The sequence below is a fragment of the Amblyomma maculatum genome, chromosome 2, assembly GCF_055883805.1.
Source record: "Amblyomma maculatum isolate TAMU_Amacu chromosome 2, ASM5588380v1, whole genome shotgun sequence".
NCBI classification, from domain to species: domain Eukaryota; kingdom Metazoa; phylum Arthropoda; class Arachnida; order Ixodida; family Ixodidae; genus Amblyomma; species Amblyomma maculatum.
Genome location: NC_139345.1, coordinates 161,617,728 through 161,645,715, shown reverse-complemented (window position 1 = coordinate 161,645,715; position 27,988 = coordinate 161,617,728). Strand labels below are relative to the sequence as shown.

The following is a 27,988-nucleotide window of genomic DNA, read 5'->3' as shown; positions in this document are numbered from 1 at the left end:
GTGTCCCCGAACAGTGGCGCCCTCAGCAGAAATAGCGGGCGCAACTGTAAACTCCCCAAGGGCGCGCTTGCCCATTGACGGCGGCGCGATGCAGCAGGCCGCACCCAGTGCGCTTCCATCGAACGGCCGTGACAGTATACTTTCGCCGTAGTTGTCTGGGCGTCTAAATGGGAGAGCTGCAGCCGGACCAATTCGTTCCGACGAGTAGAAGATGCTGGGCTAGAATAGAGCTACCTGTTTTTGCGACCGCCGAATTCAGTCGTTTTTTTCCTCTTTAGAGGCACGACTGATCCGTTCTTACGCACCATATGCCAAGTCAGGCTGATTCAGCTGCTGCCGGAGAGCGTTATTTCAACTGGAAAATTTTTCTGCAGGAATTAGGCGCTTTTACAGAGAATGTCGAGCGGGTGTGCGGCTTCTTTCATTGCAATTTGTAAAGCATCCCACAGTAAAACAAAAGAATTTGTCCTGTACATTGTGTGACATTATATTTCTGGTGCCTTTGTGGAAGGCCCTCTACAGTGGAGGCCCAGGCGCAGATGTTTTAAAAAGGTGTAATGAATGCAGGTGACGCCAGGAGTAAAAACCATCTTTTTTAAATTTCACATCGAAGCCTTACCGGTAAAAACGGTTTCGGAGGAAAAGCGATTCTTTATACCCTGGGGATCACCCTGTTTCAAATGCATGAAGTCAGAAACAATAGACCATGTTTTTTTTTCAGTGTTGAGAAGGGAATTATTTTCGGGACGTATTATAAAGAACGCCCATCAAAGGTTTATTCGCTAGGCCCTCATATTATCCGGTATTTAGGCTTAGAAAGTGAGGATAGAGTACTAGTAGATTTATTATGCTCGTTGGCCTCCACTGTATATGGCGCTCTACAATGACTGACAACCATTGTGATAAAGACGCACGGCCTGCCAGAATTCATTTTCTGAGAAGCGTGGACAAGTTTTTGGCAATTCAGAAAGCTGCAACAGAACGTCCCCAGTGGCTGTCAAGACTAGAGCCTTTGGTCTGTATGTGGGAATTTTAGTGTTTCGCATGTAAATAGCGCTTTGTGTGATTTTTGACGATTTGTTTTTGTGAAATCCATTGGGTCAAGACCAGGCATAAAGAAAAAAAACATACTTAGCGCACTTGTGTGCAGGCGTGAGTAGGCTTTTCAGGCCCCCCATTTACGCATTTGTCGTTCCAAATACTTTCCAAATAGTAGTGAGCTAGGCCGTGGAGTTGGCCACTGCAAAATGACAAACAAAATTTAACACTCCATTTCGTGTCGCAGCGAAGTGTTACATTTTGTTTGTTTTTGTTTTACAAAGGGTCGCATTTCGACGCATGGCGTAGGCTTTTTTTTTAATTTGTTTTCAATTTTTGTTAAGAAGTACTAAGTATAAATTCGGAATGCAATCGAAACTGATATAGCTACTTTGAAAAGTAAATGTCGCGACTTTATGTCTCCGCATATCTTTCTGTGTACTTGACAGTGAGCAATGGCTAAGCAGGTATACTGTACCAGGAATGTGTTGTTTTCCAAAATGTAAACTTCTGTATTCCAGGTAAATATCAGCACTTATTGGCCCCTGCTCTTCCAGTCTTCATGAGTATTCTTCAAAAAAATCTGATCTATCTGCTTTGGGTTCCACAACATCAAAGCAAAAGCAACGATGCAGCTTGTAAAAAATTCCTCATGCCGCTCCTGACAGCTTTCTTCCAAGGACCACTCCAGCGCCCTTTAACATGCTTTTCAGGTGAGTAGTACCTATTCCATGAAACATGGTTTTCTGGAATATCCATTTAGGCAGTCAGTTATCCATTAGAGGCAACAATTGCAGTCGTTTTGTTTCGTGTTACTTTTGTAAACCAAGCTGCTTAAAATAAGCACCTTTAGAAACGCATGACAGAAACGAGGCATTTAAGAGCGTATATACCAAACTTAATTTCTGTGATATGAGTGAGTCTGCTTTTTGTTTCCTATTAGGGGATCCATCAAACACTACACAGCAAAGAGGGACAATTCTTACAGCTTGAAATGTGTATACTTATGCGTATTAGTACAACAAGTTTTTCCAGTACAATCGAATTATATTGTACGCACTACTCCTGCATTACCTCTACTTAAGACTGAGTTGGCCACGATATATAGTGCTACATTTTGGGCGAGTTGGTTCTTCATATTTTGGAAGCAATTTTGCACAAACACAACAGTACATTTAAAAACAACACACACAGATTCAAATTTCAACACCAACAAGTCAGGTGCTACCTTCACACAGAATATGTTTTATAACCTCCATTTTTTTTAAAGTAGCACCTGAAAAAGTCGAAACATACTGTGCAGGAATACTTGCCACCATGTATTTCCACAAGCAAGGTAATAGCAGTGATAAAGCTTGCATGTGGTGCTCTAATGCAGTCGGATGCATCGTGATCGACGAACAGTGATCAAAAGATCCTTTTCACTCTTGACATCATAGATGGGAGAACGGTTTTAGTTTGCAAATGCCATTTTCACAGATATAAATGTATTTTCTTCCAAAATAAGCATCCACATGTACAAAAGAGCCACGTAATTGATCATTACTAGAAACTGAATTAAGCGGAAGTTACACCAAGTGCACCTTTAGCAGTTTCTCTTTCCATCTGTTAAAGGCGTTTAAGCAACTGCACATATGCATTTTTAAATTCGAGTTTTCTCATTGGTAGGATAATTGACAAATACCCTCACTGATGTCTTCTGGTCAGTATCATCGACATCAATGCTGGGCCCAGCTTGACTTTATCAAGGAAACTAGATCTTTTCCTAACTTTTCTCACTAAGTTCAGTTCAAGAGCATTACTGTTAAAGTGTCACTAAAATAGATGACTGCAAAACATGCACGTTTCGTATATTGTCTTCAACATCAGCTAAAGTGCATTTCCCTTTCTTTCAAGGAAGCACAAGTATCTCGTCCAAGGTCGCCGAGCTACCATTCACACCATTTGTGGCTGCACTTGGTAAGCTAACCTGTTTTGTATATTGGTGATTCTCACTATGCAATAATGAATGTGAGAAAATGTAATGGGCCTTGCTCATTCAGTTATACCTTTGCTACTTGAGAAGCTAGTCTGGGGTGCAAAATAAATTGTGATGTGTTACGAATTTGAATAGAAATCACTATTGATGAAACTGCATAAGATTGTACAGCTGCACAGTTTGTAACCTATTGTGGAGGCCTTTCTTTCTAATGCTCAGTATTTGTGAAAATTTAAAATATATCCAGATCAATGTTCTTGGCAAAGTTCTAAAATAACACTAGTTGCTGATGCATGCAAATTCATTCATATTGATAGCAAAGTACATCGCTTATTGGATTGAACTATTGTTGTGCTGTGTCATATTTAATTAGACATCCTGTGCTAATCAGCATTGATTGGCCTGTCTGCGTCGTCCTTTCCATTCTTCTTGTTCCTTTTGCGCTCGTGTTCATCATAAACGTAAACAAACTTGTCTTACTTTCCAGGCTGCTTGATTGGGAAGGTTTCCTTTTGATGAATGTTAATAGGGATGCACATTAGATGCAGTAAACCCTTTCGCTGATTACAGATGTGCAGTTGGTTTCATGAACATGCTGTACTTACATATGTAAAATTGCAAATCTTTTTGCTTATTCTTCTCTGGTAGCCCATGATTATTCACTCATTTCTTTTTCGTGCTGTCAGTTTTTGACAAAAAGCATTCACTACAAGCAGTGTTACATATGTTGTGAGATAACGGTGCTGGCTGCCACTCCTTCCGACTTCTTTGAGGCTGTTTACTTGTTTTGGTATAGGACATGTTCAAAATTACGTGTGGTGATGGGGAAGCAACGACGCTGGAATAACTTAAGAGGCAAGCTGTCTTGCAGGTAGAACATACAGCCGTCTTTGTTTTCCCCTTTGTCAATATTTAGCTTGTGGTAATATACATTGCCTCATTATATATTCAAGGTTGGGCTGTAGAAATCAGGTTTCCTTTTATTTATATTGAAAGCAGCCAGAAGCTGACTAGAATTACCTTCTGGGTGCAATTTCTGCTTCTATCATATTGTCACGAGCCTTCGCAGAACGTCGACGGAAGATGAAGAAGAGCGGTTGGGTAAATCAGTGAAAAAAAAGGAAGAGCAAGGGCAGAGGCAGTTTGTACGCTTCGCCGCAGTCCTGTTAGAACCGATCCCTGTAAATAACACCCCTCCTGTGCATACAAATCACGTAAGATCTTGGTGGAGGGGCTGGGTGGCGACCACGGAGTATTCCATCTACCGAAAAAGCCGTTGACTCTTTGGCCTACCACCAATGCCATCGGACATGACTGAAGGCGGCAGTACTAAGCCAGGACCATCTACGGCAAACAACTGGCGCCATTATCGATAGCCGCGGACATTCTCTGGAATACCTGAGGAGGACGCTGATGAGTGGCTTAAACAGTATACGAAAGAGTGAGTAAATACAATCTCTTGAACGCCGCTACAAAGCTGGCTAACGTAGTGTTCTTCCTTGCGGCTAACGTAGTGTTCTTCCTTGCCGCCACTGCCTTCGACTGGTTCGATAATCAAGAGGACTCATTACGTACATGGGCTATCTTTACAAGCGAGATCAAAAACCATTTTGGGGAAGAACCTGCAAAGAAGAAGCTCGCTGAACAGACTTTGCTTCACCGGGAGCAAGTTCCTGGAGACAGTTGTACGGCATACATCGAAGCCATCATAAAGCTGGTCAATACCACTAAGCTTGAAGAAGACAAAGTAGGCCACCTCCTGAAAGGAATGGCTGAAGACGTTTATAATTTTCTTACTAGCAAAGAGAGCCTGAGCACCACCGCTGATTTTATAAAGCATTGTAGAACATTTGAGGCTCTCAAGCTGCGACGAATTACACCTAAATTCGGAAGTCTGGCCAATGTCACCTCTGTAGCAAATGTTGAAGCCTGACCTTCAGTTTCAATGGCTGATATCATACAAGAGATTGTACACGAGGAATTTTCAATATCCAGGGACACCATATATTGCGACGAATATGTGCTGCAGAGGTGTGCACCGGGCATATGTTGCCATCCTCTCAACTCCGTAGGTTCAACCTAGCGGTGCTTTACACATGGGCGACCGGCGCACCTCTACTCAATGTTATGACCACCAGCAGGCGGAAAGGAGGCCCGCCTACTCTGGAAACGTGGTTCGTCAGCAGCGAGAGCCTGGCTACAACCAACGTAATGACTTTGTTAGTGAGGACTCTTATGCTGCTCGCTGGCGCCCTCAACCTGCGTGGTACAGGTGTGGCATTGGAGGGCGTATAGCTAGATAGTGCTGTCGACGTTTTCCAACTGTCCAAGACTACCGACCCCCCGCGAACATTCGTGGACGGCTGCACACGGAACAACAGTGATCCCTGACTATGTCTACTTGGCACTCATACAATTCGACATATTTGCGGAATTCATATCCTGCATCTGGTCGTAGGGTGACGCCGCTACCCCAGCGCCAGCGTCGGTCACCTTCCCCTCTACTTAGTTCTTCCCCTCCGCGTCAGGGAAACTAGGAGGTGCTGGCGATGGAGGTGAGGCCGCCGGTGAGCCGATGACGTCCATATCTCTACCCTTGTTCATGTTAAAGAACAAATTGGAAATGTTTGTGGATGGTGTGAAAACAATGGCTCTAGTGGACACTGCTGCTGCAGTATCTGTTATGAGTTTTAGTTTTAAGAATCGTTTACGGAGGAAAGTAATGTTCAGTGGTGACCGTGGAGTGTCATTCCGTGGTGTCGGTGGTGAACTTTTAGTTCCTCTTGGTGTGTGTGCTTCGGATGTTCTTATTCGTGGCCTCAAGTTTAGAGTAGAATTTGCTCTCCTGCATCAATAAATGCATGACGTGATTCTTGCGATTGATTTTCTACAAGAGTGTGGTGCAACTTTTGACTGTGGTACGTGAGAGATTGCTTTGAAACCTTTACTACTTTCAGCTCTTGTGGATGACTCGATACTTGATTTTGGAGCATTTGCTGTGGAAGAAGACACAAATGTGCCAGTGTTGTTTGCAGCCTTCGTTCGAGTTTTCTCTGTTCGCAGCCAGTGCAAATCTTTTGAAGCTAAAGTATAACCTACGAAACTCACCTGCTATCCTTGTGCCTCGTTTTATCGTTCCCGTGACTAGAGGTCGCACTGAGCTGTGGACAGTGAACCACTCTGAAGAGCCAACTGTGTTGCCTCGGGGCCAAAAACTCGCCCGTTTCGAGGAAGGCGTATCAGGTTCTGTCGCGGCGTTAAACAGCTCTGTCACTGAGCAGCAGGTGCCACCAGGTATGGAGACCCAAGGTATGGCTATGAATAATAATTCTCTTTCTACAACCGAGCGCCGCATACTAGTGGAACTACTTCTGAAGCACGTGACAATATTACTAGTAACAGCCATTGTCTTCCTGGATTTATACTTTTGAAGGCATTCTCTCATACATTTTAGGTAATATAATAACGGTTTCATCCCCTCATGCACGTAGGTATTTAACAATGCCATCACCAGTGGAACGTTTGCGTGGCACAGAACAGCTTACAGTTTTCTGAAGCTGTATTTGGCAACTAAGCTCTCTGAGAAATAGTAATTTTTTGATGTTTTTACTAAAGCGATAAAAATAGCTTCCTACATTAGCTTCTGTATTTGAGTGCCTATGATGGGAAGCGAAATCTTTAACGAACTAATATGCTGGCCCACGAGCTCATGAACTGCCGATACAAAGCACCAATGATTAGAAGCGCAAATGTATGGGGCTGCCAAGACATCAGATGCGACAGACAGACGCGATGTACAGTGGTACAAGCTCGGCATCAGAGAATCGATTCAAAGGCAACGCTCTTGTGCTTGTGTTTGGTATGTTTACGCGTTCCTATCTCCCTGATCGACACTATCACCTTATAGATAGGTGAGTTTGAGCTACCATGCATACGTTCACATCCGCAACATCTATAAGTTGAGCCTGATAGGCTTTTATAAAATAAAGCTCCTAGCCTGCGAATCCGTTCCGTGTGCTCAATCATATCCTTGTGTTCTATCCTACTTACTATAGTGCATCGAACAATATAGTTCGTAATTAAATTGCAAGGTTCTTTAGTTAAACGCAAACAAACTCCCGAATAGTTGCAACCGCAAATAAAAGTGGGCATGAAACGGTAGAATAAAGCAAAAAAAAAAAAGAGCAAGCTCACCTGGCTTACGTAAAGCCTCGAGAACTTGAATACTCGAGTGCTCGATCGTCTGCACACCGCTGACATGTGGCTTGGAGACGTGCACGCTTGGCCTCCTTGGCAGAGCTGCGACATGAAGCGGTTGCGCTTGTGAAAGTCGTTGCCCTCTAGCCACACTGTGTATAATGGTACGTTCTCTAAACGGCACGCAATCAGCTCCTCGATGAGCTTGAAAGCGTGGTTCTCTCTGCCGGCACGAATTCGACCATTCACGGTGAAGAGGCCGAGTGGTTCGAAGTGGAAGAAAGTACTGTTATCCGCCGACAGCAGCTCGTTCAGTAGGGGCGCCCCTGCTCGATAGTACGTCAGTACGAACACTACTTTCACGTCACTCATAGGCACCACCGAATGATTCTTCAGAGCGGATTGGAAAGAAGGCGGCAGCTCTCCTTCAAGACTAGAATCCGGAAAGTCTCCTTCGGTCTTTTTTGCAGGCTGCGGACTCTTGCCTCCTGAAGTTTCAAGTCTTAAAGTAATGGTCCATCCTAAGACATAGAGATAAAATAATTAAGTAAACCGTATAGAATTAAACGAGTGAATCTTAAACGTGAGCGCATAAATAAAATATCGGAAATACATTTTAAATAGATAAGGATTGTCGACTCGGTTCTCCCATGTTCCAATGCTCTTTGCATAAATGTTAACAATTTCGAGGTACAATAGATAACAAATTTACTAAGCTAGGATATATTGAATTAGGGTTAATATCGAACTTTCAGAATATGCCTTTGAAAATCTCATACAGAGGTGTAGAAAATTTACTCGGCAAAGCACTCGAACATTCTAGGTATGAAGACGTTTAAGAAGCTCGCATGCAAAATTATTGAAATTTTAATGCTTAAATCGGCGTAAGATTTTTAGTTTACGAATTTTAGAATTATATGTTCCTTTATACTTGCTGCCTTTCGAGCCTTTCCGTACTCTATTTCACAGTTGCCGCTTAATGGGCTCTATTGTCCCAGAGACCATAGCATGCAGCAAAATCGCTGCTCTATTGAACAGGTCTTGAGCAAACGAAATTGCAATGGCAGCTTCTGAAAACTATACCGATGATCCTGCTCTGCGTCTTCGAAAAGCAGCAGGTCGCGTATTACATAACTTCCAATGGTGCAGTACTCACAGTCAGGTGCGCCATAAAGCGGAAAATAATGAATTTTTGTAACGAGCAAGAGCCCAATCAACAACAATCGCAATCGTTGTTTCAGGTATGTAGTTTGTTAGTACTCTGCTTTTCAACAAGTAGTGCAGCGGTTCAGCAGTCTATCTTGGAGAATTCATGAATATTCGGTAATGCTTTTTAGTATTTGCAGAGCAAAGGTTGTGTTTTGTTTACCCCTGAAAGCGTATGACCTTTTTATTTCTTTATAGAGATGCCTTTCAACAAAACAGCTTTTCAAGGCTAAAAATAATATCCTTCGGCTGTTTCGTTTCTTTAGCTACAATTACTAATATAATTAGACTCTTCCACGTTGATATGTTTTTTATGCGTTTGCTTTTATTGTGAAGTACTTAGAACTCAGGATCGACTTGTAAAACGCCTTCCGCCGAAACAGAGTATTGGTGCACACTGCCATTGACAGAATGGAAATACGCTTGCTGGTCCCTGCATCATAGCAGGAATTACCCTACGATGGCCTATTACACGAAGATGGCGAAAGCTAGCCGGCGCTACTATTTTTTTTGATAGGTGTAATAAGAGACACGGCCCTAGACTTATACATAACTTTTCAAGGATATCACTACAGCTGAAGACGTGGCCCGTGTGCTTTTTTATCTTGACCGGTTGGGTTTGGTTTGGTTTACGAGGTGCAACATACGACTCATGCTATCATTTACGCCATTTTAGGGGGCTTAAGAATATCATTTACCTCGTCCTTTTAAGCAAAGCCGCAGCCGCGGCCGGGATCACGGGACCGTAATCATCGCGCAAAAGTTTCCTTTACTGAATCCTATAAAGTGTATATAAGCAGCATATTTATTTCGCATGCTAGCAAGGTGATGTTAAAAATCCTGCAAGGTAGGCTGCAGCAGTATGTGGATCGGGAGCTTCCGGACGTGCAAGCTGGGTTCCGCAAGGGCAGAGGAACTAGAGACCAAATTGCCAACCTTCTCTGGATCATGGAAAAAGCAAGAGAGTTCCAGAAACCCATTTACTTCTGCTTTATTGATTATGCGAAAGCGTTTGACTGCGTAGAACACAGCAGATTGTGGCAAGCTCTCCAAGAGATGGGAGTTCCAATTCACCTCATCTGTCTCCTCAGGAACCTTTATGAAGGGCAAGAGGCCACAGTCAGAACTGGGCATGGTCTTACTGATTGGTTTCCGATTAAGAAAGGGGTGAGGCAAGGCTGCATACTGTCCCCCTGCCTATTTAACCTATATGCAGAGTGCATCATGAGGAAGGCCGGTCTGGACGAGTCTTCAGCTGGAGTGAAGATCGCTGGAAAACGCATCAACAACCTTAGATATGCGGATGATACCACTTTAATGGCAGAAAGTGAATTGGATCTCAAGAGACTTCTGATGCGCGTACAAGAAGAGAGTGAGAAGTTTGGGCTTAAACTGAACATTAAAAAGACGAAGATCATGGCGTCTTGCCCTATCAAGTCCTGGAGCATCAATGGACAAGAAGTGGAAGCTGTGACAGATTTTCTGTTCTTGGGCGCCAAGATTACCTCGGAAGGAGACTGCAGCCATGAAATTAGGAGACGCCTGCTTCTGGGAAAGAGAGCAATGGTTAGCCTTGACCGCCTAGTAAAGAGCAGAGACATTAGTCTGCCAACCAAGATCCGTATAACCCGTGCTATGGTCTTTCCAGTTGTGATGTATGGATGCGAGAGTTGGACTGTGAAAAAGGCTGACCGCCGAAGAATTGACGCGTTTGAATTGTGGTGCTGGCGAAGACTCTTAAGAGTTCCTTGGACTGCCAGAAGATCAAATCAGTCGATATTGTCGACCATAAACCCTGACTGCTCATTGGAGGGTCAAATTCTAAAGTTAAAGCTCAGCTACTTTGGTCATCTGATGAGAAGAGAGGAGTCGCTGGAGAAAGATTTGATGTTGGGAAAGGTTGAGGGTCGCCGGAGAAGGGGTAGGCAGCGAACGCGATGGTTAGATGGCATTCTCGAGGCATTGCAGATGAAGCTATGTGATGTTAAGAAGATAGTGAGAGACCGGAAAGCGTGGCGTGACATGGTCCATAGGGTCACGAAGAGTCGGACACGACTGAACGCCTGAACTGAAGCAGCATATGTCTCGAGAAACTGTGCAGCGTTTATCTAACTCAAAAGCCGGTGCTCTCCTGATATTATAAGTAGCTAATTTTGTGTCCCCTTTTGCGCACTATTAAAAAATATATCTAAGACAGCATTTCGTGTGGAAATCAGTATCACCGACAATAAAGTTGTATTTCAAAGAACCATAAAACAATTACACGTTTTGATATCTCATAAGTTTAAGGACTCGCTTTGGTCGCCGACTATTATGTACTCCCCTGCTGCAATTAGCCTTAGTCTAGTTCACAGCTCTATTTTAGTGCAGTCGAAAAGGTGGGCACCTACCTTCTCTCGCTGTATGCAAAGGACTCCACATGACAGCCACGTAGAAAAAGACAAGGGCGAAAGCTGCAAGCACCATAATTCTCGTCCGCTGCATGTTGTTTCTGAAATAAAGAATTTTACAGTGATTCAAACTGGAGCAAGGCTGTCACAAAAGAATTCGAGAACAAATGAGCACAAATAATGCGAGTGGCTAACCTCAGCTATTCCAGGATATACGTAGCGAAAGGTGCGTTTATCTGACTGAGCTTGCTGTGGTCATGCATGTTAACAATGAGAGCCAATGTGTATTCACATCTCTTATTAATTTCCCTTGACAGAGACGAAGACTGCTGGATTCTCTGCGAAGTAGCCTGCAGCAGTATGATTTTTGTCTGTCCAGTATTTCGATTTGGCAGAGTCTCCAAACGCAGTCTCATAGATTGTATCACTCACCGGTGTCAAGTCCATTTGGTGCCACAGTCTCGCACACAGTACACATGGATCCGAACGGAATACTGCCAAAGCCTGCTTCAAATGTCCTTGTCACATATGCCCTTTCAGAAACTCGAATGGAGTGATCAGTCATACGACGTGCCTTTAGATTCTCTTCTTTTGGTTCCCGTGCACTGAACGCTTCCATAGGGCTCATCTCGGTTGCTATGCTTCGTCTACTACGCTCGGCAGTTAGCATCACTGTTTGGCAAGCCGTTCCTCTCTGTTCGGGTGTCTCCGCTACTCTGTTCCCCTTCTTACGCTCATTCTCTTTTTTTCTGCAACTATGTGCCGCTTTTTACGCGCTTTCAGCAGCTGCGTTTTGATTCAGGCGAAGCGGAAAGACGTCCGTGTGCTGTGCGATATCAGTGCACGTTTAACATCCCCAGGTGGTAGAAATTACTCAGCAGCACTCCATTACGGCTCCTCTTTTTCTCTTTCCGCTTTTTCTCCTGCTTTCCTCTCTTCTATTACAGCGCGCTTCAGATGTCCATGGAGCAAGTGTGACTGACACTGCACTTTTACTTTGCTGAGAATCATTATTTATTTATTATTATTATTACTATTATTATGCGCTCTGCATCCTTGCGTCTCCGCTTAGCAATGTGTTGTGCTCTTTGATCGGGCCTCTAGGCTGCTTTGGATCTTAGCATCTCCGCTTGGCAAAACGTCCTCTTTGTTCGGACATCTCTGCTCTAGGGCGGGATTCTGGGCCACTGAGTAGTCTGGCTAGAAGGGAGAGGGTTAAATGATGAGATACTTTGTAGTACGTGCGGCAAAATGATCCTCGTTTGTTCCTGCGAATACATGAAAACTTCTTCGTATTTCCGCTTTCTGGTCCGTATTTCGTTTAGCAGGGTCACAAGGGCACGTAGAATGTTTTTGGCTTTCGAGACACCAAGTTGGCCCCGGAGACTATCGCGTAAGGTGCGCCCGTTTTGATGGGAGAGAGAGAGAGGGAGTAAAAGCATAATCAGATGCGCGGAAGATGAGGTCGGTATTCCGATGTTTAAGCATGCGATGAAGTGTTTGCTTTTTTCATTGTTTGGCTAGGACGTGGTGGGCCTCCCACAGGTGAAGTTGGTGGGGGTCAACAGGCGGAGTGTCATTAGATGTACGCAGAGCTGTGGTGTATTTTTTGACCTGTGCGAGATTATTAGACGCTCATTTGTCGTTATTTGAATTACTTCCCAGATGGGTAACAGAGAGCCTCGCGCCATTTGTCAAAAGCGGCGCATAGCAGCAGCAAAGACAAAATGAGCGTAAGTTAAAGCGAAGAGAGAAGCGGAGAGGCCCGAACAAAAAAAGGAACGGCTTGCTAAACGTGATACCAGAAGGCCAAGCAATAGACGGAGCATAGCCGCCGAGATTGGGCCGATGGAAACGTTCAGTCAACGGGAACCAAGGGAAGCAGATCTGAAGGCACGTCGTGTGACTGATCACACCATTCAAGTTTCCGAAAATGCATCTGCGACCTGGACATCTGAAGCAGACTTTGTGAACAATATGTTAGAACGCATGTGTAATGTGTACGGGAGACTCAGGAAATGGGCTTGACAGCGGAGAGTAATCGGATATTTGAGACTGCGTTTGGAGACAATGCCAAATCGACATATTGGGACAAAACTGAGACCGCTGCTTGTTGTTGTTGTGGCTGTAGGAAGAAGGAAAAGAAAATACACGGGCCTGGTACTGGCTCTGTTGCTGAACCACCTCCGCTGCCTCGTGCGGACAGAGAAGAAAATAGAGGAGAAAGGAAAAAGAAGAGGGAGAGAAATGCGCGCGCTGCACAAAGCAGTGGTTGGTGCAATAACGGCCTACAACAGCTAAATTTCGGTGGCTGCCTAGCCCCCACCGCAAGCGATGTTGACCTACCATCACAGCTCCGTAGGGCCAGGAACTGCCACCCTTCACGACCTCTCCTTACCAGACTGCTGCATGCTACTCCACAGATTATCGGACAGGCTCCTTCAGGCTGATAGAGAGAGAGAGAGAGAGAGAGAGAGAGAGAGAGAGAGAGAGAGAGAGAGAGAGAGAGAGAGAGAGAGAGCACAATTTTTTATTTATTCCAGCGGATGAAGAGGCTCCGGCCCTCCGTCGCTTGGGATGGATGGCGGGTGCCCCGCCTCAGACGCAGGCCGGCAGACGTTGTTGGCCGGCGGCGTCCCAGGCCAGCTGGATGGCGGCTAGCTGGAGCCCAGGGTCCGAGCAGCGCAGCATGGCCTCCCAGATTTGCGGCGTCAGATTTAGACCCTTCCCGGGAGAAAAGGGGCAGTCCCAGAGGATGTGTTCGAGGGTCCCTCTCGTGTCACAGTTTGCGCAGAATTCAGATCTTTCTCCTGAGAGCATATGGCTCACCAGGAGCGGGTGTGGGTTGTTTCACAGAGAATGAAAGGTGCGTGGACACCTCACCGCGTTAAGGAAAGAGAGGAAGGCGCGAGTGAACGCGGAAAGTGAGGCTGGGGTGGTGGAGGGAAAATGAATAAAAGATGCGTATACCCAATGTCTCGCATTGCTGAACATACATTATCGAAGCAAGCACAGAGCCGGGATGGTGCAGTGGTAAGACGCCCGACTCCTGTGCCGAAGTTCCCTGGTTCGAACCCGACCGCGGCGGCTGCGTTTCGATGGAGGCGAAACGAAGTGGCGTCCATGTGCTGTGCGATGTCAGCGCACGTTAAAGATCCCCAAGTGGCCGAAGTTACTCCGTAGCCCTCCACTATGGCTCCTCTTTCTCTCTGTCTACTTTCATTCCCACCTTTTTCCCTTCCCTTACAGCCCAGTTCAGGTGTCCACAGAGATACTGCGCCTTTCTCTTCCTGTGAAGCAATTATTATTATTAAGGAAATGCACCTCTCGCTATATATATTCTGCTGTAGCTGAGGTAAGTCACTGCCATTTGGTTTGTGCGACGGTCACTAGCCTAAGTGTAAATGGCATCCACGTGAACACAATGTGAAACTAGTGTCATTATATACGCTAACGTGCAGGCAAGAGAGCCTGCGCTTGTCAGCCTGCACCGCCTGCCTCCATCTGCATCGCTAGCTGCCTGCCTGCCTTTGTCTATGCCTGTGAATGCTTGCGAGCTTGATATGTAGCCTGCCTGCCTCTGCCCATCTTCAGACGTCGGCCTACGTATACCTGTCGGCTTACCTGCTTGTGTGCGTTGCTTGTGTGCGTGCATCTGCCTGCTTAAATGCCTGTTCCGATCTCGGCGGCTGCGTTTCGATGCAGGCGAAACGAAGAGGCGTCCGTGTGCTGTGCGATGTCAGCGCACGTTAAAGATCCCCAGGTGGTCGAAATTAATCTGTAGCCCTCCGTTTCGGCTCCTCTTTCTCTCCACTTTCACTCCCACCTTCCTCACTTCCATTAAGGCGCGGTTGATGTATCCGCATGAAACAAATGAGACAGTTACCGCGCCTTTCTCTTCCTATAAATCATTCAGCTTTTTTTAAATGCCTGTTCCTTCATTCCTTCACTTACAGCGCGGGTCAGGTGTCCACATAGCAAGTGTGACAGAGACTGCACCTTTCCCTTCCTGTGAACCAATTATTATTATTATCGCTCTTCTTAAACGCCTGCCCGTGTTTGCCTGCGTCTATCTGCCCGTCTGCTTCGCTGATTGTGCACGCCTGCATCTGCTCACCTGCCTCATGTTGCACAATCCTGTAGATACCGGCACACGAGGGAATCGACCGCAATGAGGCATGCCGACAGGATAGCCCGAGGGCATACTTTCCGGGCACCTGCGCTAGCTGCCCCAGAGCCTTCAACCCCTCTTACATAGGGGGAACTAATACAATACTTCAAATTAGAAAGAAAACGATACGCAGAGCCACACAAACACCTCAGCAGACAGGAGGCAGTAACCTGGAGGAGCATACAGGCTAGAACATCCTCAAACCTAGCAAAGTACCACAAAAGCTGGCTTGAAAGATTAAAAAATAACACGTGCACTGCATGCGGTGAAGTCTCGGACATCCGTCCGATGATATGGAACTACAAAGAGCAATTAGAGAAATGTGAAGCTCGAGCACTCAGCCAAGCGGAGTGGGAGGCGGAACTGGCCCACACGGGTGTCTGAGCGGCGCAGCCTGATCGCCAGGGCACGGGGAGGCAGCCCAAGCCAATGGTATCCTGGACTGAGGAAACAACCCAAGCTTTTCCGTTAACTAAATAAAGTTTAATCTCTCTCTCTCTCTCGTTACCTGCCTGGCCGCTTCTGCCTCCTTTAGCCTGTCTCAGTACCTGCCTCCCGCGTCCGCCGGTTTTCGTTCATGTGCGCGCATCTTCCTGCCTGTCGGCCTGCGCCAGTCTATCTCCCGACGCCTCCCTCCGTTCGCCCAGCTGCCTTCGTCTGGCTGCCTGTTTCGGCTTGCGATGCCTACCTGTTAGCGGCTACCTGTGTTCCTCCGTCTGCCTGCCTAAGTGCCAACTCATCCAATAACTTCAGGTTAGCGGAAGCGTTGTGCGTGTGCCTGCCTAGGTGTGCTTGCTTACGTCGGGCTCTAGCTGACTGCCTACCTCTGCGTGCTCCCGCCTTTGCCTGCATGACATTGCATATCTCCTCTCTGTCGGCCTGTCGCCACGAAGATTACAAGTCAGACATATATATATACAGGGCTGTCTTCCATTCTTCAAAATACGCCATATAAAATGCACACGTGATTTTGTATCAAAACACACTATAACGTTCATTTCGCAGCTTTCATGGCAGCGGCACGCCATTTTGTTTCACAGTCATCGCCCACTTGCAAATCTTATTTGAAGCTAGTTTGCGATATTCAGTTGATCCGATGAAATATGTATAGAGGCAATCACACTTGCAGTTGACTCGGCTCCGCATGGCCATGCATTTGCTTTGCGCTGTTACACGATCCGATCATGAATCAATACAAAATTGAGACCTATGGTCCTGCCTCGTGCAATCCGCCACTTTGAGTGAGTTTGCCACTGGCTTGGCTTAATGATGCTTCGCACGAGCCTAGCCACGAGGAACCATATTCCCGCTAAGCGTAAATGGCCCTACATCCCTAAGCGGCAGTCAGAAAATTGATGCGTAGGCATACACTCAGAGATCACGTAGTTTCCCGTCTTTTCCCAAGCAGGTGCTACCATGCAAGTCTACAAATAAAGCATTATTTACTACTGCCTCATTTTCTAAACTCTTTACAGAATGGCAGTTTTAAAAATTACAAGATGTACATCTTGTTGGGTTGTGAAGCGGGTTTTACAGCTAAACGGACATATATACGTTATAAAGTTTTATTCATTTGAAAACGCTTTTATGCAACTAACTATCCATATTTTTTTATTTTAATACATTAGAGCTACAGGAGAATCTTTTAAACCGAACTCCGAATCAAACTAAAAAGCGCGTCAGATTTAGGTGTTTTCGTATTTAAGGCAAAATAAAACGTTTTGATTAATCAGAACTCAAACTTCCCGACCACCACGTAAATGCAACCAAAAAGAGTCAATAGCATGACTACCCGCACAAGCACAGCGCCATCGTAATATATTTCGCTCCCCTCTTTCATATCTTCACCCCTTCCTCGGTATTCGTCTCCAGCTATTTCTTTTTTTTCACGCACACATCCACATCATTTGCTTCCAGCCGCCGTATGCTTGCAGTTGTGTTGATGAAAGTCTCTAAGCCTTTGTTCGGTTTGCTGTGCAACATTTAAGTGCGCAGTAAGCCTCCAATGGCAGCACAAAAACTACCAGACATGCTTTTGTGTTGCAAAGCAAAGCCAACACAATTCTCTTCCCGAGGAACGAAAACAGCAATTGGGGCAAAGTACGCCGTTACCATGGGCAGCCTCTCGAGTATGGATTGGGCCATTTAGAAGAACCATCGAGATCTTACCAAGCACGCAGATGTAATGTGATCGTCCTCTAGCCATCAAATTGCAATTCCCACACTGTTTTACAGGTAGAATGAAGACGGATCTATTGATCTTTTTGCTTATTTTCTGTAGTACTAAAAAATATTGACGGCATACTTTCCGGCCGTAAAGATTGTGCCCCCCGTTGTGTACCGCTCTCCTCATTACCTGCGTTTCGCAGTTCGCGCCGGCCTGTCGCGTCCTAGCCGCTGGGCGGAAGTGTGGTTTGGTTTGGTTTTTTAGGGTTTGATGTTCCAAAGTGACTCAGGTTATGTGTAGAGGCCCTAATGAAGAACTCCGGAAACTTCGGCCACCAGGAGTTCTTTAACATGCACTGACATCGCACAGCACACGGACGCCACTCCGTTTCACTTCCATCCAAACGCAGCTGCCGGTGGTCGCAGTCGAACCCGGGAGCTCCAGCACAGTGGTCGGGCATCTTAACTACTATAGCACCGAGGCGATGGCGCTGCATGCATTGGATTGCTTAATGCTGAATTTATTAGTGCAAAGGCGCTAATCCGGTGGTTCAAAGCCTAACAAGATCGTTTAACATCTTTCAAAATGAGAAGGCATAGCAAAAATGAAGAATATAGAACCTAAACAAACGAACTAATAAGCTTGAGTATATGCCGCCTGACATGCCAAAATCAGAAAGGCTTCCAATGATCGTCCATAATTGCCAGGCGCAGGTGCATGAAAAAAGTACATGATTAGGGCTGTCAATAAACGTGTTTCAATCAATCAATCTTATGAGTGCGGAAGGGATTTGTGCGTCCGAGGAGGCTGTCACACCGTCATTATCGTAAAATAAATGAATTGTATGAATGAAATAAATAGCTTCATGAAATAGAGGGTGGAACAAATGTGTCTGCGTGGAAACTTTAGTTGATGTGGAGTGATTAGTTAATTAAAACCCAAATATTCAATTCAATGTCAAAATAGCAAGGCTTTCAACATAGTGGGCTGACGTCAAAACAGTCAAGGTGATACACTGTGTACAAGAACGTACAAAAACGTTTCAGGACTGATCATAGCGTTGCAAAATCGAAAACAGTGACGACCACAAAAACTACCAAGCGAAAAAAAAAAAGTACAAACAGAAAAAAAAACAGCAAAAAAAAGAGAGAAAGAACGGACTAAGAAAGAAAAAAAAAGAAAAAAGCAAATGAGTGAAAAACGGCAATTGACTGTAAGGAGTCACAGGAAGGGCTTTTGCCATAACGCACTTAGGAGAGATCTAAGTGCATCTAGCATTATTTTTTTCGACGTGCAATGGTAATCAGACGTTCATAACTTCATCTCTAAATGATGAAGAGATCAGCTTGCTGTCTTTTATGGTCTATTTCGGCTCTGGTGATATTCTGACATGTATAACGTTTTGTAAAGGTATGTTTGACAGAAGCTGTCTCACTTCGTCTGAATCACAGCTATCCTGATCGCTCTATTAGGGGCATCCAATCACTTCATGGGTAATTCAAGTCATTACCTATCAATATCATTATCACTATCACTAACTATCGATCTAATCTGTTGGCATTATGTGTTTACCTTTGAGGGGACCAAAAATGCCCACTGAGGACTGTTACCAGTCTAAACTATCTTTTCTCATTAGCTTTATTATGCCTATCATAACTCTAACGAGTAAACTGTGCACAACGTTCGTATGACGTATCTTAATATCGGTAATGATCCCCAATTAATTGCCCGGTTGTAGTTAGTTTTCGTCGTTTTTATCATCATTATATCTCGTAAACATCTCGTGGTCACTTCCAATCCACATATCCTGTCCACGCCTACAATGAGCCCAGAAACGTTTTTTCAATAAAAGAGGTGAAAAAATAGAAAGAAAATAAACAAAAATAATGAGGTCATTAGTAAATACTAAGACAATGGGATAATACATTCAAAATGGTGTAGTATGTGCTAACTAGAAAATCATTGTGTCGTCAAGTACCATCACCTTAGAAAGACGCGTAGTATGTCATAACTAAAATTTATGAAGTTATGAAAATCAAGTTATCAAGATTACTTGCAAAATCGATATAATATGCCATAACTAGAAAACAATGTCGCCAAAGCTAACTCGAAAGAGTGGTGCAGAATATCAACAAAATCTGCGCTTTCGCACTGTATATGAACGGTCTATGCGATCTCTCATTTCCTTGTAAACGAGCCTCCTGTTGACTTACAATATTTCCCAGGTTCCTTGATGTGACGTGTAACGAGACTTCACGGCGGTATAGTCAAGCACCTAAAACTGACCTCCAGATTTGCGCATGCCTTCACTCTGTCTGGTTAGGCTTTTGTGACGTCAATAAAGTGAATGATAGCCTTATTTACTGTCATAGTTCCGGCGCTTCCCATAGTTAGCACCAGAAGTCTAGTCCTCGCTGTTGGAAGCTCGCAGCCACAAAACATTGAAAACAGACATCGGACAGGTGGTAGTTGGCAGGTGCCAAGGCTGAATTTTGATTACTCAGCTCGTTGTGCGACGTCATAAGACGAGATGACATGATCGAATCGTAATGAGGCGCCAGCTCTGGCAGCTCTTAATACATGGCAGAGAAAGATGATAACCGAACAGCTTCTAACATATATTTTGCAATCGCTCTTTGTCTGGGTAAAAAAGGGCCTCATATGGGCTTCGACTATACGAAGCGGGTTAAAGGTTGCATGATTACTGAATAGTTCATTTGCCCGTAAGCCACAACGGTCGAGCGGAAAGCCCTTTTCCAAGCATTTTACCCAGCACCGGGCCGTAGGATATCTTGTACTCATCTGAAAGTAAGTGGGCGCAAGGAATCGATCCTAGTGCCTCCACGAAAGCGAGGCCGATGCTCTAACATGATGTTTTTTTTTTAAATAATGCGCAAGCTGATTGCATACATAAATTTCTAAGCTGACGTCGCTAACACAAGCTACAAATTTTATAATTGCAGTTTTGATTTCGATTTCAGCTCCTAAGCGGCAGCCGTGATGTGATATCAGCCGTTTTTTCATAACAATAGAGGAGAAAACCGAAATGTAATCGCACGCATTCCATTTTGCGATCTTATTTTTTGGTTAGGCTTGCGAAAGCATTCGTGTGACTTAGTATAAAGACAGCCGCGAAAAATACTGAAGAATTTTTAAACCTTAAGTGACCCAGTGCATGTATGACGTCAGAGCCGAATTTTGGCTCTTGAATCTGAACCCAAAACTGCGTGAAAGAAAAGTCAATGATAAATTATTTCCTAGTTTTCCCAGCAATATAGGAAGTTTCTTATTTTCAGCAATGTGCAGCACATCATCTGACAGACATACTTTATAATAATAAAAAGATTAACGCGAAGGTAGAGGAGGATGAGTTAAGAAGAGGGAATACGTGCGAAGCCATACGCTTTCGGCATTCGCCACAGTATTCGATTACAGCAATATATAACGACATTTGTCGGTCCTCATATTTAACAATAAAGTCATATAAAGTCTGGAATACAGCACAGGCGGCTTAATAAGTCTTTAAATCTGCACTTTTGAGGTACACTATACTTATACAGAAAGCAGCGCAGCAAAGGAGACAAGAGAGAAGACGGGACTGGTGCTTTTTTTTTTTCTCTCTCTCTTGCCATACGTGGCACGACATGGACCTCCCAAGAGACAGCTTCTCCTCCTTTTGCAACGTCGGCTGGACAGAAAATTTCTCCAATGTTACAAAACGTCAGGTTGGTACAAAATGTACCAACTCGCTCAACTCGCCAATTTTACTGATGTACAGTATTTTGGCCCACACGGGCAATTAATAAAGTTGAACACCGAGGCCGTTTTTGGCTTTACGGCTTTCAGTTTCTAACGTAATATTTCCTATTATTAATAGTAAAAGGTTGATAAATGCATCCTAACTATTACTTGCCTGATCATTAATCGTCAACAAAAACGCATTTCCCGTCCCACTGCAAACACACCAGCACAGACCGAAGAGACATCTTTCGTAGTTTTTAAAATACAAGATTGAAAACGGTTCAAAAATCACCTTGCATGTGTCCTACTTAGAAATACTTCGCTGCCTGCGAAGTGTATTCTCACGGGAGATCTTCCACTTGGCATTGAAGACTTCATCGCTTACAAACCAAAGAAATTGGGCAGCTGCAAAACTTCGTCTACGTCAAGCTTCTACGTTACACGAACTCAGCAACACTGATCGCTTTGCAGCGAGAAGGTCCGAATACCACTGCTCTAAAGTGCAACAACTCGACAACAATGTTTATAGTATACTGAACATTTGCGGGATTATTACTGCCACAGGATTTAACGCTCTCTCATTCTCATACATATTCAGTCTTAGATGTGTCTCTGGCTACTTTATTTTTTTTGCTCAGGCGCTTACAGGCAGGCTGCAATGTTGTTTGATATTTAGGTATTCTGCAGACCTTGCTCATTATTCTCGAAAAAAAAAATACATGACTCGCTTTATCTCACTAATGAGCAGCAGTTTACAGCGGAACATTTAATTGCATTTCAGGTTCACCGCTGTTTCAGATCCTCCTTTTCATACTGCATAATTTCTTTTGCTTTTCAACCTCTAACCCTCGCTACATTAAATTCGGAATAAATTGCTTCCCTATAGTTTTCTATTTATTATGCACTAGCACACCAATGTTTTAGGCATTTCCCATTTTAAAATGTGTTTAATTAATTCGGTTAGATAAACGCCAGGCTAGATATATGTGGTAGTGCCCATAAGTTTTTAAACTTTGAGCTCATGCATTAAGTGTTAACGGAATGAGGCAGGTTATCACTAAAGAAGCGTTTGCGAATAACAGTGTCAATATATCTGAATTAGTAGTCTTAAACATCTAAGTATTAATGTGCGACAAACAGGAATCTCGCTAGTGATAACCGGACTGAATGGATGAAGACAGTCCACCTCAATCAAAAAGCTGGATAGGAAATTGAGGGTCCCCTTTTACCTCGGGATTTTTTTTTTTTTTTGTAATGCTGGCAGCGATATACTTCACCTAGCTCGTTCTCCGAAGAAAAGACGATACTTATACGGCGGTCGGCCACTCACTGTTGGAAATGGGCCGCGCCTCTTCCTTTTCCATCGTCTTTTAATGGTGTATTGTTTCAAGCAAATGTAAGCTTTTTAAATCACGTCGCTTGTAACGAAACATTCAGCAATGATGGATAGTGAACCACTTGTCTGCATAGAACCATCGCCTTTTATAGGAATATCTGCGCAAGCATTGAATTTTTTATTGACTTGCAAATTGTGTTAGGCAGGTTCGGGTACGAAGCTTTGTGGCACATAAGCGGCAGTGATCATCATGCGTCAAGCACAAGTTTAAAAATATATTTCCATCCGACTATTATAGGAATGGTTGGTTGCTTTGGGTTGCGGGGTTTGGCGACACAAAAGAATTCAGGCTATGATGGACACTGCAGTTGCGGCTTCTGAAGCTTTGACCATCTGGCGTCTTTCATCATGGCCAGACATCGCATAAAACAAGGCCGACTATATTTGTACCTCCATGGAAAAGCAGCTGCCGCAGCCGGATTCGAATCCGCGTCATTGATTTCAGCAGTCTAAAAAAATTTATTGTAATAAAATGATATTCATTTTATAAATGCGCAAATGTATGAAAATCGGCGACATTCTATGACATTTTGGTGAAATATTTAGTAAACCCTCTTTGAGGTTGTTGCAAGATAGTATGCATGCAGTCTACCAGGAATGTTATTTTATCAACAGCATAAGTTGGCAGCCAACCTTATTCGACTTAATGCACCTGAACTCCCCCGACATCCAACTCATTCAACGTGATTCATCCTAATCTATGACAATCAGCCATAATTTCATCTGAATCGCCCAAGCACACCTTAGTATATATCGTAATGAAACGTAATCTAAAATAACGAGCTTTTTTCTGCTGCTATGCTCCAGAATCCACGTCGTCACTACAGATGATATCGTTATCCGAATGTCTACACCATGCCTAAAGTGCCTGTACTATTGGCTATCTAACGGGGAACTAACATAAACTCTTATTCCGTCGAAAGCCTCCAAAATCTAAAACATTGCTAACTATTGCACCACTGATTATAACTATGATTATGTTTACGCTACCCATTGAAACACGCATAGCGGCTCAATATTTATTCCAGACCAAATTATTCGTGGTAAACATTGCCGACGCTGTCCGGTATAGGTGCTAAAATTACATTTAAACACCTCGGCTTCAAAACTATCCACTTAGAGAGGAGGAGCGCGGACGCTGGAAGCACTAGCGGGTGCACGCGGCAGGGAACCTGCGATTTTTGTACACAACAAAAATAACATGGCAACAAGGGCATTATCTGCGTATAGAAAGCATGAATAGCTTCAAAGTTCGCAACCAGTATCTGTTCCGTTTATCTACTCAGGATATAACTCATTTGTATAAAAATAACGTCCATGAGTTTACGGCGCCTTTTCGCATGAAATCGTGTTTCCAAGCTTTGCGTCTTCCGTTTTGTTGAGTAAGAAATTAGAGCCAGCTTTTAGCCATGCTATTATTCTTCTCTTCAGAATAATTGGAACCCCATACATAAGCAAGAGGCTTATGCATTAGCTGCAATGACCTGCATGCATAGTGACAGCAGTGTTTCTTTTTCGTTTTTGTTTTGTTCTTCGAGGGAGGGGGGAGGGGGGGGGGGGCATCTGTTTCTACAGCAGCTGCTCTGGGAGACAAGGTTACTGTGAAGGACATGTCGTTTTGTCTTTTATTTCTCGGGCACCATCGGCAGCATCCGTGTCGGCGGTAGCATCATTGCAGAGCTCTACTGCGCAAAAAGACATGAGAGCTGAGCGCAATAAGGAAAACAGCTCTGTGTCCGGGTTTTTTATTATTGTTTTTTACTCTATCTCTCCGCTATTATCGCCGCCCATCTCAGTTTCTTTGCTGGCTTCTTTCATCGGTGACCTTAAAGAGACGTGATGCACGCGACGGCTTAGAGTGAACTCTGCATACCAGCTCGCGCACCAAAAACTGCGCCAGTAAGCGCAATGTTTCCGCATACTTATTTTTTGTAATGAGCTCAGTTGCTCACGAATATGAGCTTATCGCCTAAAACTTACCGGTTGTGTGCCGTGCCATCACGCCCTTAAAATGTCAACATTTCTTCCATCGAAGTCGATAGCTTTCCCGTTTCATTTATTTACAACTCGTGATGACATCAAAGGTCCAACTAAAGGGTTAGTAGATTGGGGAGTGCCTTATAGGCGCACAAAATTTTCAAATCATTACCTGAAGGTTCGCGAGTCGGCTAAAGCACAACGGAAAAGCCAGTGCTGTCCTTTGAGGTATGAACCGAAAGTGGTGACCAATGCCCAGATATCTGAACAGGGAGTGGGTAAACAGTCTTGTCGTGCTTGGTGCGGCATGAGCTGCAGCACGCATGCTGATAACGAACTTGACGAGATGATCCTAAAGATGTCGTAAGAAAGACATAGTCTTGCAATTTTACGAGGGATTGATAAGTTGTAAGGTGAGCGTCACGTTTCGCTTCGGTGACGCCTTCATCGCACGAGTAGGCCGAATAGATGAACCTTCCCGTTCGTGTTCGCGTTGCTTCGAGGGTGATAGCAAGGTTACCTTCATAAGGGTCCCAAATAACGCTCGCATATTCCAATTTCGGTCGCATAATTATTCCATAAGCTAGCAACGTAACTGACAAAGGCGATAGCAGTGTGGTTCGCTGAAAATAATTGAGTACCTGATTATCTTCGTTAGCCATCTGCGTTACACGATGTGGCCAATTACGAGTCATTCCCACGAGTCGGGCACGTTAATTGGAAGAGTTGTCTTGGTGCTCTCCGTCCTGGCCAGACAGGCCAAAATGGGAGCCAAGCCTATCAGGATCACATGGCAAAATCCCGCTGTCCCCGTATCCTATCCAATTGCCCGTTACCCAGTCCTCAGTCTAAACGTTCTGCTCCATAGTCCATCCCGTTGCGCTACTTCCCAGGGGAGATCAGGGGAGTCTCCCCTAGCCCGCTCGCCTGCTGTTGGTCTCATAGTAGCATATTCCATTTATTTATATTTTCGTTACGAAACAGTTTGTCCATTTGGGCCTGTTTGTTTATATCTGCAACTGGGATATCTTTTTCTCCCCGCGATACATTAGTGGGGCGGGAGGAGTCTGAATATAGACTCCAAAATACTTTCTGTCGGTTACAAGAGTGTAAAAGTATTTATATTTTGCTATGCGTTATTTTGAATATGGCCAAAAAGTGATGCCGAGGAAAAGATAGAGAAGACGTTTCTTTGCCGTCTAAGGACATTAGCCATTGCTTACTCCCAATTGTTGCACACACAATGAAACCGCGCAATCATCTGTCCACCCAACCTGCAAAGCGTACGTAACCTGCAGTTTAGGTGAACGGTGGGTTCACTCCGTGTTGGCTCGCCTTCCGTTGGACTATAGGCTCTGTCGACGAGATTGCTCGACATCTCGACTTCTTTATACTGCTGGTACAAATAAATATAAAATTCCGCATAAACAGCCCTGCTGCAAAGCGTCTTGTAATGATTGTAAGTATGCGCACATTTGAAGAATGGTCTTCAGAAATAGAGTAATATCATCGTTTTCGGAAAAGAGGAATGAAATATAATTAACAAGTGGATTGGGTAGTACAGCCCCTCGAAACAAATAAAATATATAGAAAACGTTCAACCGTCACTTGCGTTCTCCCTTTAAATTGCCAGAAATAGCAAACTTATGCCACTCTAAGCAATCATCAACACTGCCAAAAAGAAAAAAAAGGACTTTTTAAAGATTGAGAACGGTTTTGATATTGCATAAGTTAAAATGTAACGAAATTCAGCGCATAATAAACTGAAATTTTGACGCTTACTCATTAAGAGTCAGTTGAAACGTATTTCGCCAAAAATGTGTTCTGTGCGGCACTTTACAGCTTTTTTGTCTGTTCGACAAGACTATCAGACTTGAAATGGGCAGAAATGAATGAAAATAACATTTTGTACAAGAATACAAGCACCAGCAGCTCCGCCCTCCGAACAAACGCCTTTGTTGTCCGTTATTGGACGGACCCTTCATGACGTCATTTTCGGGCTGCCAGGCCGACGTCGGTGGTGCAGCTGTGAGCGCATTGCTTGTGGTGACTTGACAGCTCGATTTAAAATGTTATTGCTTATTTGAACAATGTTAAACACCATAGAAACTTACCGCAGACGTTCGGGCAAACAGCAGTCTCAAGAAACGGCCCTACGAAAGACGCTGTGCAGCACGTCGTCTGCAAAAGCGAAGTCAGCACATTTGCACAAGTCGGAAATCGGTCCCGGATGTTAAAAGCACTGGAGGTAGCCCCTCTATAACAACTGCCCTTTACACATTAAATCACGTTTCAGTAGCAACAAATGGAATAAGCATTGTATAGGGTGCAATCCTAGTCCACAGCGCGTTTATACAACCTTCTAGTATAGCCCTACGGCGCAACGACCAACGCACGCGTATACTGCAACTACTGCTCGTCCCGTATTTACAGCTCAGTTTGCGCGGTGCGCTGTACAACGTAACGCCCAAAATGGTCCGGCTTCAGTCATATCATGAAATCACACAAGTTCACAGCACCTCGAGTGGCAGATGAAGCGAGCGTACCGGAACGGTGCCGACAGCTGGCGCGGCGCACGGGCGAACGCACTCCCTGGTAGTCGTTAGGCCTATATTATTTCGCATCGGCGCCACGGCAGGCGACGTTTGGGGTAGAGCAGCGCTGTAGTAAACGGGCTACTCATACAACTGCCTACTACAAACTCCTTTGTCTCACAACGAAATGAAGATATCATTAATTACAGCACCACCTTAGCACAGGAGCTAATCTATACAAGATAATCAGATGAGTCACGATGCAGCGGCGACTGCCGCTACACAGCTGTGAAGGGAAATTGGCTCGTGTCGCACGTATCCCACCAGCATCTTGGTACGGGGCAGCAATCATTAATAAAGGTTCATTTTTAACATTCCGTTATTCCTAGACCAATTATATAAGATAACAATAAATTTAGCACGCTTTCTTGACGCTAGCGCCTCCACGGACAGCTTGCGGGAGACGCGGCCGGCTAGGCATGTGGAGGCAGTGCTGCCTTCTTCGGACGATGCTTGAGCGCGCTGTTGCCGCGCGAGCAACACGGCATTCCAGACACTGCGCTATAAATGACTATTGCAAATGAAGTTTCGTTCTATCGATCATGCATTTCATTTGCTGTACCTAATTGGTAATTGTTAACGTAGCCGAGAAGGGCGGCAAGCTGTGTAACAACAGTGAACCGCGAATAGCGCTTCAAGTTCGGTATCATCGGTTAAGCGTAAAGACGGGGAAGCGAGCCGTGCAAAAACGGTATTAACCTAATTAGGTGCAGGAACAATGACACAATGGCACCGGAATTCAGTTGGGCTGATTATATTGGGATCCCATGGGACCGCAGTCGCTGCCAAGAATCGTTTATCGTAATCGACACGGAAATCATCACTACAAAACGCCGGTGATTCCAAAATGCTTTTTTTTTTCTTTTCCATGCACAGACCCATGCGCAGAAAGTTTCTTATCCTCTGGGAAACTATAGCGCACCATGTCACATGGACCACCGATGTTCGCACAACGGAAAGCATTGCTGATAGCCACCAGTTGCTTCACACACTAATGACACGACAAAAATAAATTTGAAACAAATCGTTGATTTTACAACTTTATTTTATAACTAGACAAAAGAAGCTCACTTGTCGGAGGGCGTCGAAGCGCGCGGCGCGCCACTCCTCTACAACTGCGTATCTGCTGGTTG

The 27,988-nt window shown here is 44.5% G+C and overlaps 1 protein-coding gene across 5 annotated transcripts in view; it reads right to left on the bottom strand.

The window, feature by feature from the left end:
* The window catches only part of LOC146200314 (carbohydrate sulfotransferase 2-like), a 120,288-nt gene that overhangs the window by 33,348 nt on the left and 58,952 nt on the right, over window positions 1-27,988 (bottom strand). Inside the window, exons 2-4 of one of the 5 annotated variants that reach the window (XM_084595495.1) lie at window positions 26,376-26,442; window positions 10,810-10,910; window positions 7,211-7,734 (exon numbers count right to left, since the gene is read on the bottom strand). In XM_084595495.1, coding sequence (XP_084451621.1) covers window positions 7,211-7,734; window positions 10,810-10,903 — 618 coding nt within the window. In that variant the 5' untranslated portion in view covers window positions 10,904-10,910; window positions 26,376-26,442. Of the gene's footprint in view, window positions 1-7,210; window positions 7,735-10,809; window positions 10,911-11,101; window positions 11,134-11,241; window positions 11,376-21,180; window positions 21,505-26,375; window positions 26,443-27,988 lie in introns of those variants that run through there. The other 4 variants (XM_084595494.1, XM_084595496.1, XM_084595498.1 and 1 more) reach the window with 4 other exon arrangements.